The sequence below is a fragment of the Arachis ipaensis genome, chromosome B10 (assembly GCF_059453495.1).
Source record: "Arachis ipaensis isolate K30076 ecotype BB chromosome B10, ASM5945349v1, whole genome shotgun sequence".
NCBI lineage: Eukaryota > Viridiplantae > Streptophyta > Magnoliopsida > Fabales > Fabaceae > Arachis > Arachis ipaensis.
The window spans coordinates 148,030,497-148,044,149 of NC_142435.1; the positions used below are offsets into that span (position 1 = coordinate 148,030,497).

Here is a 13,653-nt window from a genome sequence, read left to right on the forward strand (position 1 = left end):
TTATTTGAGTCATTTTCAAAGTTTGATTTTAGAGTTTTCAGAGAGGCCAACAAGGATCAAGCAAGAGCGGGGACATGGAAGAAGATCGTGTCTACTGATTAGACGGCGTTGCCTAAGAGTCCGCATTTTCTTCCTCAACAAGTGCAAACGGCCATTGAAATGATGTTTGAGTTTTTATCTTGTACAATTGTCAAAATTAATATACCTTTATACTTGCCATATAAATGAGTTCTATCAATGTTTACAAGTGGCTTGCAATCCTAAAAAGCCTCAAGACGGTCAAAGTACATTATAGATTTATCTGGTTGACTATATTCTATATACTAAGAATTTATCGCGGCAATCCGCTGTAAGATTTCTCCCAATCTCCATAAATTCGTGCTATTGCCTTTTGTTTTGCAAACCAAACATTTATGTAACTAGATCTGAAATTATAACTTGTCTTTATTGCTTGCTGCAATATCTTTATTGTAACCGTAGTGTCGGCCTTAACCAACAGAAAGATTAAAGCACATATCATGTTACCATATATGTAACATAAGCATGGAAATAATGTAGTTTTTTACTATGAAATATTTATTATTTTTTGAATTTTTGTATAATATTTATCAATATCTCTCTATTTACCACAAATTATATCAAAACAGGTAAAGTTTTGCTCTAAAAATTGTTATCTACATAATAATTTTTCATAAATAGACACGTCACAATAGTTAACAATACATATAAATACCACCATTAAGTTTTACTAAATAAATTAACAGAAAGATATAAGGTGTTCACGTTTGCAACATACACTACTTCGATACTCTAGTTAGTAGTCATAAACGTATCTGGGTATACAGCTTATGCACAATTATTTTTTTTACACCTGTTATCCAAACCAAACACTTAAATCAATTGATCGGTTTTCACCCAAAATAGCTCAAATTTTTGTTAAGGAGTAGTCTAAGTAGTAGGTTTGTGGGTAAACAAATAGATACAACATACTCAATCAACCAAAAAAGAAATTAACACTATATATTTGAATGATGAGTAGAACTAGAATCTACTACAGTACAACAAATTTAAACAATAATGATTCATGATTACTTAAACAATTTTTAAAATAGAACACTTATACTGATTATCTAGGTAGAATATTTGAAATTGATACTTCATTGACCAAAGGATCCTTATCAAAACCACTTGATGTTGGCTCTTCTTTGATCTTTCTTCCAACTGAAAATGCAGGATGATTAGGAATAGGAAGTGTCATTGTCTCACTTGCTAGCATAACAACCACCGTGGACATTGTCGGCCGATCTACTGCATCTTCTTGTACACACAATAAACCAATATGTATACACCTTGTAACTTCATTTCTTGTGTATTTATTTTCTAATATAGGATCTACTATCTTTAAACATTCTCCTGTACACCATAGTCTCCAACTCTGCACAAACATATGGATATTCATGTATAATAGAACTTAAACTCCTGCATACCTCTTGTAATAGCAAATTATTTTTATGATAACAGTGTAATTAAGGAAACTAACATATTCAAGCAGACTTTGACCATGTTCTGAAACATGGAATTTATTATTCCTTTTGCCACAAATGATTTCTAGTAGAAGAACTCCGAAACTAAAAACGTCGGATTTTACTGAGTATAATCCTTCCATGGCATATTCAGGAGCCATATATCCGCTGGTCAAAAATCAATATAATACTATTAGTTTTCTGTATATATATATATATATATATATATATCCACAGACAAAAAGGAAAGAGATTAATAAGACATACTAGGTACCCACAACCCTTCTAGTACTGTCTTCGTTCTGGCCTTTTTCAAATGTTCTTGCTAATCCAAAATCTGATATTTTTGGATTCATATCTTGATCAAGTAGAACATTACTAGCTTTCATATCTCTATGAATTACTCTAAGTCTAGAATCTTCGTGTAGGTATAGAAGTCCTCGTGCGATTCCTTTAATAATATTCATTCGAACCTTCCAACTTAGTTGCTTTCGTTTTTCCACATCTGACAACAACACAAGAAATGTTTCTTGACAACATATGCAACAATATATGCAGTAGTCATTCTTGTTATATTTTATCATTCAGCACCAACAACAGTTCTATAGGGAAGAACTTACCAAATAGGTGAAGGGCAAGGCTTGAATTCGACATGTACTCGTATATAAGCAGCTTTTCATTTTGCTCAACGCAACAACCCAACAGTCTCACAAGGTTTCTATGTTGTAATTTGGCTATGAATATTACTTCATTCTTGAACTCATATAAACCTTGACCAGATGTTTTTGAAAGTCTTTTGATGGCAACTTCTGTCCCATCTTGCAAACTTCCCTAAATATATATAGATTTTGCAGAGAAAGAAAAATTCAAGTACAAACAGTCATTTCAATAATTGCCATAATGAGTAATAGTAAAAGAGTAAGTACACAAATTAGTACTTATGAATTTGTTTTGAATAAATTAAGTTTCTAACAAAAACAAATTATATTCAGTGATACCTTATAAACAGGACCAAATCCACCTTCTCCTAATTTGCAAGAATCTGAAAAGTTATTAGTGCTCTGTCGAATCCAAATTAGAGGGACTGTAGGAAGGTCAGCATTCAATGAATCGTCTCCTTGACTTTCTCCTTGACCTTCTTGAGAGTTATAATTTATTGATATAGGAGCGCTCTCGGACAATAATGCATCTATGGATCAACAATTTTTTTTTATCAGTTTATAATGTTTATTGATTAAGGCAAGTACTTAGCTTGAAATGAGTTTAGAGAACTTCAATAGTCTTAGTTACCATTATTTGATTGATTCTTCCTCCATATGAAGTAGATGCCACTAATTAGTAGCACTATTGGCACCAACACACTCACTATGATGATAATCAAAGTTTTAGTCTTACTTGAATTGTTCTTGGCTGCAATAATAGCATAGGTCAAAAAGTTTAATTTGATTGCTCATATGTATCTATATATAGAGAGGACACTCTTGTATTTGGTGTATTAATTAATAAACTCATATATCTTCAATAATTTTGTATAAAATTTTGTTTTTATTGGTTTAATTATTGAATTCGTATTGAGCCTTGTGGAATTTAACAGCTACAAGGAACTAACTCTAACTGAATAACTAATTCTACCAGCAGGTCACTAACTGATTCTATTTTCTAACTAACTTGCATAACTGATTCTGCCAGCTGTCACTAACTAGAATATTTTTTGCCAAATTTTGTAAGAAAATATAAAAAAGAACAATGCTACATGACTAGCAAATATTATTATTTTTGGCCTGCACTTAGCCAGTAATAATTTGCATCGATATTTACAGAAGTTTTGCACACAAGAAGCATTTAATTTGCATCTATATCTACCAGAGTTTTGCACACATGAATTAATTAATACAATATGCACCCACATTTTTCAGAGTTTGCACATATGAATTAATAAAATTTATTTTTTAAAGACAATTTAGTATTTATGCTGGTCAAATGATGGCAAAAAATACTAAAATTTGCTGGTCTCCAAAAGTCTACTAAAAATACTAAAATATGATCAAATAGTTTACTATTACTTTTAGGTATGTTAAAATTAGGTTTAATTACTCTGTTGGTCTCTATAGTTTCGTGAAATTTTCAATTAGGTCCCTATACTTTTTTTCTTTTTAATTGAGTTCCTACATCAATTTTTTTTTCAATTAAGTCCCTCTTAGTAGTAATTAGCTTAATTTTATAGGGACCCAACTAAAAAAAAAAGAATTAGTACAGGGACCTAAATAAAAGAAAAAAAAAAGTGTAGGGACCCAATTAAAAAAAAAATTTTGGTGCAAGGACTCAATTAAAAGAAAAAAAAAGTTTAGGGACTTAATTGAAAATTTTGCGAAACTATAAGAACCAACAGAGTAATTAAACTTTAAAATTATAAATTGTGCGGCAAACGAATCAAAGTGTCTAATTTAAAATTCGTTAGGAACTAATTTGGATGTTTACACTACAAATAACTAAGAAAAATCAAACAATTAAATATATTGCCAAAAAAGATAATAACAAAAATAATTAGTTACCTGAACTAGGCAAGGGAGAAGATCCTTGAATCTTGTAGAACATATAATCATCATACCTTGTCAAACAGCTTGGAGATCCAACTTGCCATCCAACTTTTGAAGCACAGCATTTAGGAACTTGATCCAACATAGCATTCAAACACTGCCTACACTTGTCACTAGTAAGGTCCCTAGTACACTGCACCAATCCATATCTTTTCCCTAATGAACCACCAGCATTGAACTCACCCACTGCATACAACAGGTAATTGTTCTCCGCAGTAGCATTCTTTATCAAAATCTGCATATAAGTCTCTGCTTTCTGGAGTTCTTGTGTGCTGTTGGTGCTGTTCTTGGTCGCAGGAACTTGCCATGATGGGGTAGTTGTAAGATTACCATAGAAGGCATGGTTGGAGTATCTGAATATGCAGTAGTTATACCATATCACTGCTGATGACCTGTTTGGGCAGTGCTGAGGAATGTCTGAGGCTGCAGTCGAGAGGCAAAACTGGCAGAAGGTTCCAGTGACATCACCTCTGCGGATCAGTGACGAATCCAGAAAATTTAAATAACAATTACTGATTACATAAAAGAAATTTGGATTCTCTAAATTTTGTATTTTCATTTTATAGGATAAAGTGTAATTTCTCACCATTAAATGTTTTGGTTTTCTCTTGATCTTACCTATGAAATAAATGGTGATCACACTTTATTATCTAAAGTAAAATTCAAAATTTAGAGAATCCAAATTCGCAAAAATAAATCATGTTTTCTCTTGATCTCACTTATGAAATAAATGGTGAGCTCACACTTTATTCTGAAATTCAAAATTTAGAGAATTGAAATCCGCAAAAATAAATAGAATAAAGTATGATCTTTCACTATTAAATATTTTCTGTCTTTCTGTTTCATTTTTTTTAAGTAAAATTCAAAATTTAGAAAATTTAAATTCAGAATAAAGTATGATCTTTCACTATTAAATATTTTCTGTCTCATTTTTTTAAATAAAATTCAAAATTTAGAGAATTTAAATTCAATTTTTTTTAAATAAAATTCAAAATTTAGAGAATTTAAATTCAGAAAAATAAATGTTCGCCTCTTATTAATTATTCCGCAGAGACTCCCCTGCAAGGCCAGCAACAGTTAGCTTTAACTTAAATGTTGTGGCGTTCTATGTGTTTGAGCTTATGTTTTCTTTTGTATATTTTATTATTTTGCTTTGTTGAATACTTGAATTCCTTTGCTCCACCGTATATACACGTTCGGGTACGTATATATTAATATATATAAGAAGCTTTATGTCATTATCCGATGTGATGCAACAAGAATAAAAAACGATGTTCTTTTTTTTTTTTTTGCAAAATTCATAGTTAGCCGCCATAGAAACTACGAGAAATTTGCAAATTCTAGACACGTTTAAAAGTAGCCACCAGCCAATTAATCAATTTTATTTCATTTATGGACTTTTACCACGATTTCAATTGTTGTAATTACTGTTATGTTGTGATTAATCAAAGATCTTCACTATTCTTAAAATCATGGCTAAAAGCCAAAAAAACCTAGACAAATTGTAAACGTGATGTCTCAATTAACCACATACTGTATTCATAACTAATTTAGGTACAATTAACTTTATAAAAAGTTAATAGTTAAAAGTCGTAATATGACAATTTAGTCAAGCCTGTCAAATCATTCAACTATTTTTAACTATTAACTTCCCATGAAATTAACTGTATTTAAGTTTCTACCACAAATTTAAAAAGTTTAGTGGGAAATATGCACACAAAGAATGAAAGATTGTTGGTACCTGCAGTTATAGAAGCCATAGATGACATCGCGTGTGGCGGTTCCAACGGTGGTATAGTTGTAGCCCTTGCTTGTGGCACCATCAGATGAAAGCCATGAGAGGAGGCTGTTGAGGTTGGTTTTGAATCCAGTTGTTAGAGATTGTTGTGATGAGTTTTGGCAGTCATCTCCAACGTAGTTCAGTGATGATGATTGTGCTCTTGTTGTGGTGATGGTGATGAAGATGTTCATCAAGAAGAACCAAAGAAATAATCTATGGATTGCTTCCATCATTTGATGAATGAGTGTGAATGTGTGATTAGTTATATATCATTGTTGTTTGTATCAAAATTGTGTTCCACAAGGAACTCAGTTATATATATCTAGACATGTTGAAGTCAATAATCTGCCTATAATATATAAGGAAAATGTGGAAACTTAGATGCAGTCGACTTTGATGACAGAGAGCGGTTAGATGATTTAACTAATTTGACTAAATTTTCGACTCTCAACTATCAATTTCACATGAAGTTGACTGCACTTGAGTTTTCACCATATATAAAACAAAAATATTATTTGTATATTTTAGATTCCAATTATAATTCATCCTTACTTAAAGGTTTTGGATTTGAGTTTCACTTTTAATTTTAAAAAAATATATTTAAAACTATTAAAATTTATTATTTTTGGCCGTTTAATTATTAATCCAATTTCTTTAATAATATATTTTTAACCCATATTTTTAAATATTAATGATTAGTTAATAACAAAAAATAATAAATTTTAATAATTTTTTAATATTTTTTGTATGTTAAAATAATCAATAAAATTAATCACTATAAATTTATATATATATTTAACTTATTTTTAATATATATTTTATATTTTATATTTTAATATATATTTTATACTAATAACTAATATTTAATGTATCCCTAACATAGTTATATATTAAATGCCATATCAAAAGTAATGTTGTAGTTCTACTGTTCAAAATCGATGGTCTTTTTTTTTTTTCACTCTGAACGAAAACACCAATATAATAAACTATAAAATTTTAAAAAATTATCACTACAAAAACTAATTCGCACGGTGAGATCCTAAAATCTTATATGGCTCTTTTTAAATATTATTTTGTAATAATATTAAAAAAGACATTTATCTACAAAATCCTCTATTTTATAATATTATAGAGAATAAATAATATTTATATAACTAATTTAACATCGATCTCATAGTATTTTATATTAAATTCTCTAATTATATTAAAGTTGTATTACAAAAAAATGTTAGTTTATGTATTAAAGATCTATCATCTATATTCTAATATTGCATATATTATTTGAAAAATAAACTTTATTTATATATTTTGTTGTATTATCTATTATAGAGACTAGAGAAATAGTAGTATCACTTTTACTTTGATAATGTTACTCTTTTTTTTTTACAAAATCATATAAAATACAATGAAAAAAATTATGTTAATTAAACAGTGACATTATCACAAATAAGAGTAATATTATCATTTTCTTCTATTATAATATATAAAATAAGAGACTAAAATAATGCTATAATAAACTAATAATACCTAAACTCTTAAGCCTAACTATGCAAAAGCAAATTTTTTGTGTGTATTCATAGATAAGAACCTTTTAAAAAAGGATAAATTTTATTTTTATTTATTTGTTGTTATTTAAATGTTACAATATTTGTGTATAATGTAATATTTAGTAATATAGTTTTAAAATGTTTTATGTTTTTTTAAAGGAAGATTCTCATTTTAATAATTTATTATAAATTATCGTGATTGAAACAATCAATACTTTGACTTTGAAAAATCTCAAGAAACCAACCAGAGGTATGGTTTCTTTTCTCAATCTGACTAATTCAAAAATGTAAAACTTGGACTCCTAATTGAATAAACAAAATTACTAATAACTAGAGTATAAAAGTAATGTATGTTTACCAACGCTATAAACACTTTTATACTCTAATTAGTAATTAGTAGTCATAAACATATGCAAGTATACAGTTTATGTAGCAATTTTTATTTTTAAACCTGTTATACAAAGCTACAAACCAAAGACTTAATCAATTGATCGAATCTTACATAAAATAGCTCAAAAAAGAAATTATCACTCTGTATTTGAATGATGAGTAGATTCTATATCTTTAATTATTAAACTACAACAAATATAAACAAGAATGGTTCAAATTGGCAGAAATAATTACTTATGCAATTAGATCAATTTAAAAACAGAATTCTTATATCAATCATGTTACGTGTACACTAAATTCAGCTACTAAAATCAGCCACCAGTATAAAATACATATTAGAATATAAATATACATTGAAAATAAACTAAACCATACATGTATTTATACACAAATACATTAATAACTGATTTTAGTAGCTGATTTTGGTGTACAATTAACATTTTTATTCTTATATTGATTACCTAGGTAAACTATTTGAAACTGATATTTTATTGACCGAAAGATCCTTAACAAAAGTATTTGATGGTGGCTCGTCTTTGATCTTTCTTCCAACTGAAAATGCAGGATGGTTAGGATTAGGAAGTGACATTGTCTCGTTTGCTAGCATCACAACAATTGTAGACATTGTTGGTCGATCTACTGCATCTGCTTGTACACACAGTAAACCAATATGTATATACCTTTTAACTTCATTTCTTGGGTATTTATCTTCTAGTATAGGATCTACTAGCTCCAAACATTCTCCTTTACACCATAGTTTCCAACTCTGCACAAAAATGTGAATATTAATATATAATAGAAATTAAACATATCTTTTGGATTTGGATCCTCTAAAGTTTGAATTTCACTTTAGAGAGTAAAGTGTGATCTTCTACCATTGAATAGTTTTTCTTTCATATTTATTATTAGTCCCACCTATAAAATCAACGGTGAGAGATCACACTTTACTCTCTAAAGTGAAATTCAAACTTTAGAGAATCCAAATCCATATCTTTTTAAGAGTGATTTATTTTATAATACTATAGTGTACTTAAAGAAACTAACATATATAAGAAGACTTTGACCATGTTCTGAAAAATAGAATCCGCTGCTCTTTTTGCCACAAATGATTTCTAGTAGAAGAACTCCAAAACTAAAAACGTCTGATTTTATTGAATATAATCCTTCCATGGCATATTCAGGAGCCATATATCCGCTGTTTACAAATCAATAAAAAATGGTTATTCTTCTCAAAATAGAAAATGATGTAACAACATATATATATAAGACTTACTAGGTGCCCATAACCCTTCCAGTATTTTCTTCGTCTTGGCCTTTTTCAAATGCTCTTGCTAATCCAAAATCTGAAATTTTTGGATTCATATCTTGATCAAGTAGAACATTACTAGCTTTCATATCTCTATGAATTACTTTAAGTCTAGAATCTTCGTGAAGGTATAGAAGTCCTCGTGCGATTCCTTTGATAATATTCATTCGAACCTTCCAACTTAGATGCTTTCGTTTTTCCACATCTGACAACAAGACAGGAAATGTTTCTTGACAAAAATTACTTATGTAATAGAATACATAAAAAAAAAGGAGAGAAAATTACATAAAAGAGTGTTTTTATATCGAATCTAAATTAAACCAAAGTCCTATTCTCATCACCTGGTGTTATTTCATTCTTGTTATATTTATCACTCAATACCAAAGAGAAAATTAAATTGAAAATAAAATTTTAAAGGCACTAGGTTCTATAGTTAAAAGCTTACCGAATAGGTGAAGGGCAAGGCTTGAATTGGACATGTACTCGTATATAAGCAGCTTTTCATTTTGCTCAACACAACAACCCAACAGTCTCACAAGGTTCCTATGTTGTAATTTGGCTATGAATATTACTTCATTCTTGAACTCATATAAACCTTGACCAGATGTTTTTGAAAGTCTTTTGATGGCAACTTCTGTCCCATCTTGTAAACTTCCCTAAATATAGATTTTGCAAAGAAATAAAAGAAACCATAAGTTACTTCTCCGTCCAGTGTCTTTGTGTCTTTCTTACCAGAAAGGACACAGAATAGACTGATTCAATATCCTGAGACGCAATGTCTCTATCTATATCACATCTGTCAAACACGATTTTGTATCTCTATATCCATATCTCAAGTGTCATGTACTTGTAAACAAAAGCAGTCTTTAATAATACTCTTAGGGTCCGTTTGGGAAACTCTAGAAGTAGCTTTTTTTAACTTTTGACTTATAAAAAGTAGTAGTATTAATGTCGGGTGCAATTTTCAAAATCAAATTGTAACTTTCTAAAAAGCTATTTTGGAGCTTATAGAGAAGTTAAAAAAAATGACTTCTCTCATAATACTTCTACTTTTCATTACATTTCTTTAAAATAAGCACTTTTAGAGTTAAAAATCCAAACACAAAATAACTTATTTATAAGTTACTTTTAACAGAGTCATTTATTATTTAAGTTATTTTATCAAAAGGAGCTTAATTAAGTTAGTTATCCAAATTGGGCCTTATTCTCACACTAAAAACTAAATATCTCAAATTCTCTCTTTCTCTCTCTACTTTCTTTCTTACACCACTGCAAGTCACTGATACATTTTCAAAAGTACAGGAGTAAATGCAGAATTAGTCCTTATCAGTTTGTTTTGAATAAATTTTCTAACAAAAAAAAATTATATGCATATATAGTTTGATTTCCACATTGAAATATTCAGTGATACCTTATAAACGGGACCAAAACCACCTTCCCCTAATTTGCAAGAATTTGAAAAGTTATTAGTGCTCTGTCGAATCCAAATCAGAGGAACTGCCGGAAGGTCAGCATTCAATGAATCGTCTCCTTGACCTTCTTGAGAGTTATACTGTATTGATATAGGAGTGTCCTCTGGCAATAATGCATCTACAGATAAAAAAAACTTTGTGATATGAGTTTATAATGTTTATTGATATAGGCAAGTACTTAAAATGAGCTTAGAGAACTTAATAGTGTTAGTTACCATTGTCTATTTGATTCTTCCTCCATAATAAGTAGACGCCAGAAATTAGTAGCACTACTGGCACCAACACACATGCTATGATGATGATCACAGTTTTTGTCTTGCTTGAATTGTTCTTGGCTGCAATAATAGCATAGGTCAACAAGTTGAATTTAATTGCGAGAAAGTTTAGGGGGTCAGCAACTTTTGTGTTTTGTGGCCAGCACTTAACCATCAAAAGAAAAGTGAGTGATCTCTCACCATTAGATGTAATCTCATACCATTAAGAATACTATTGATGACCAATTGATGATTACAAAACACAAAAATTGCTGGCCCCTTACAAGTAATTAATAAAAATAATTAGTTACCTGAATTAGGCAAAGGAGAAGATCCTTGAATCTTGTAGAACATATAATCATCATACCTTGTCAAACAGCTTGGAGATCCAACTTGCCATCCAACTTTTGAAGCACAGCATTTAGGAACTTGATCCAACATAGCATTCAAACACTGCCTACACTTGTCACTAGTAAGGTCCCTAGTACACTGCACCAATCCATACCTTTTCCCTAATGAATCACCAGCATTGAACTCACCCACTGCATACAACAGGTAATTGTTCTCTGCAGTAGCATTCTTTATCAAAATCTGCATATAAGTCTCTGCTTTCTGGAGTTCTTGTGTGCTGTTGGTGCTGTTCTTGGTCCCAAGAGTTTGCCATGATGGGGTAGTTGTAAGATTACCATAGAAGGCATGGTTAGAGTATCTGAGTATGCAGTAGTTATACCATATCACTGCTGATGACCTGTTTGGGCAGTGCTGGAGAATGTCTGAAGCTGCAGTGGAGAGGCAAAACTGGCAGAAGGTTCCGGTGACATCACCTCTGCGGATCAGTGACGAATCCAGAAATTTAGGTTACAATTAGTAATTGGTAGAAACTCAGGTGCATTCAATTTCACCTAAAGAACTATTAAAAAAAAATTTAGTCAAATTAATTAAACTATTTAATTAAGTTTTATCTTTTTCATTAGTCACCTTATTATTTTTGGTTCATAAAATTAGAAGCAGTTAATATTTGATTATTTTTGTCAAATTTTAAAATTTTTTAGAGTTAGAATTTAATTTTAATGCATTATCAGTGTAAAATAGTTTTATACATGTGATTGCACGACTATGTAAAACGTTTTTGTATCAAAATTAAACTCTATTTTATCGGTAGTTGAATTTTTTAAATACTAATTTAGTAACTTATTAAATTTATACAAAAAAATATTTTGTCTTTGTTAGAAATAATAATATCATAAAATCACTCCATCCAAAATTTAAACCAATAAAATAAGAGATGTGAATGATTATATTTTGACGTAAATTTAAAGAATAAAATATAGAAGTAACTAATCACGTTTTTTTTTCAAATTTTATCCATCATTTTAAATATACATAGTTCTAAAAGGAATTTAAGAATTAGATAAAAATTTGACTTCACGTGAAGTTGATACCTGAGAACTGTTAGATAAAAATTTAGTTAAATTATTTAACGGCTCTCAAATATCAACTTCACGTGAAGTCGACTGCACTTGGTTTCCACCTAAAAATGTGAGTGGGGGCATTCGGGGTTTGTCCGTACCTGCAGTTGTAGAAGCCATAGACGGCATCGCGTGTGGCGGTTCCGACGGTGGTATAGTTGTAGCCCTTGCTTGTGGTAGCATCAGAGGAAAGCCATGAGAGGACGCTGTTGAGGTTGGTTTTGAATCCACTTGTTAGAGATTGTTTTGTCGAGTTTTGGCAGTCATCTCCAACGTAGTTTAGGGTTGATGATTGTGCTTTTGTTCTGGTAATGGTGATGAAGATGTTCATCAAGAAGAACCAAAGAAATAATCTATGCAGAGTAGTGGTCTGTTTTGTTTCCATCATTTGATGAATGAGTGTGATTCATTAATATCATTATTGTTGTATCAATATTGGCTTTGATGAACTCAGAAGAATATATATGTATATAGATGTTGAAGTCAAGCTAGTTATAATTATAATATATATATATATATATATAATGCAGAGAGGTGGAGAGTATTAATAATACCGAAGTTTCTAAACTCTTAATAAATTTACAATGTGAATACTAAAATTATTTTTTAATATAAAAAGTTTATTTCCACGCTAAAATCATTAGTCAAAATCAGTAACTATGTATTTAATTATTTATATATAAATATATAAATTGTTTAACTCATTTTTAATAAATATTTTATATTTTAATATATATTTTATACTAATAATTAAATTTACTAATTGACTTTGATATAACCTAATATGATTGTTTTTAATAAGGGATAAGTACGATTTTGGTCCCTAACGTTGAGGACCAGAATCGAAATCGTCCCTCTTGTAATTTTCGACTTAAAATCGTTATTAAAGTTTTTTTTGTATTAAAATCGTCCTTTTTATTTTTTTTGGACAAAAATGTCCTCACCACTACCAACATAATTACTTCCTCTTAAACCACCACCACCAACACCACAACCTCCACCAACACCAACATACAGCACCACCAGCACCACCAATACCACCACCAACACTGCCGCCGTCCCCTCCCTCTCCCCGCCTCCCCTTCCCAGCACCCCCACCCCGCGTCACCCCCCTCCCCGTTTTCCCTTCCCCCCACCCCGCGGTCACCTTCCCTCTCGGTCTCCCCTTCCCAGCACCGCCACCCCCACCCCGCGTCACCCCTCCCCGTCTTCCCTTCCCAGCACCCCCACCCCCACCCTGCGTCACCCCCCCTCCCCGTTTTCCCTTCCCCCCACCCCGCGGTCACCCCCCCTCTCCGTCTCCCCTTCCCAGCAC

General features: G+C 30.7%; 2 protein-coding genes across 2 annotated transcripts; both read right to left on the bottom strand.

Annotated features, from left to right (window-relative positions):
• Nucleotides 1–900: 900 nt before the first annotated feature.
• LOC107621234 (cysteine-rich receptor-like protein kinase 10) lies at nucleotides 901–6,192 on the bottom strand. The gene is made up of 8 exons (XM_021114297.2): nucleotides 5,862–6,192; nucleotides 4,076–4,590; nucleotides 2,814–2,933; nucleotides 2,522–2,712; nucleotides 2,144–2,354; nucleotides 1,791–2,028; nucleotides 1,541–1,691; nucleotides 901–1,435 (listed from the first exon to the last, which is right to left on the bottom strand). Exons 1-8 carry the CDS (start codon nucleotides 6,131–6,133, stop codon nucleotides 1,127–1,129), a joined length of 2,007 nt encoding a protein of 668 aa, XP_020969956.1. The 5' UTR covers nucleotides 6,134–6,192; the 3' UTR covers nucleotides 901–1,126.
• A 1,862-nt stretch (nucleotides 6,193–8,054) lies between these two features.
• On the bottom strand, nucleotides 8,055–12,828 carry LOC110262388 (cysteine-rich receptor-like protein kinase 10). Its single transcript, XM_021114295.2, has 8 exons — nucleotides 12,440–12,828; nucleotides 11,181–11,695; nucleotides 10,831–10,950; nucleotides 10,555–10,733; nucleotides 9,589–9,799; nucleotides 9,111–9,348; nucleotides 8,882–9,032; nucleotides 8,055–8,603 (listed from the first exon to the last, which is right to left on the bottom strand). Exons 1-8 carry the CDS (start codon nucleotides 12,724–12,726, stop codon nucleotides 8,295–8,297), a joined length of 2,010 nt encoding a protein of 669 aa, XP_020969954.1. The 5' UTR covers nucleotides 12,727–12,828; the 3' UTR covers nucleotides 8,055–8,294.
• Nucleotides 12,829–13,653: the final 825 nt, after the last annotated feature.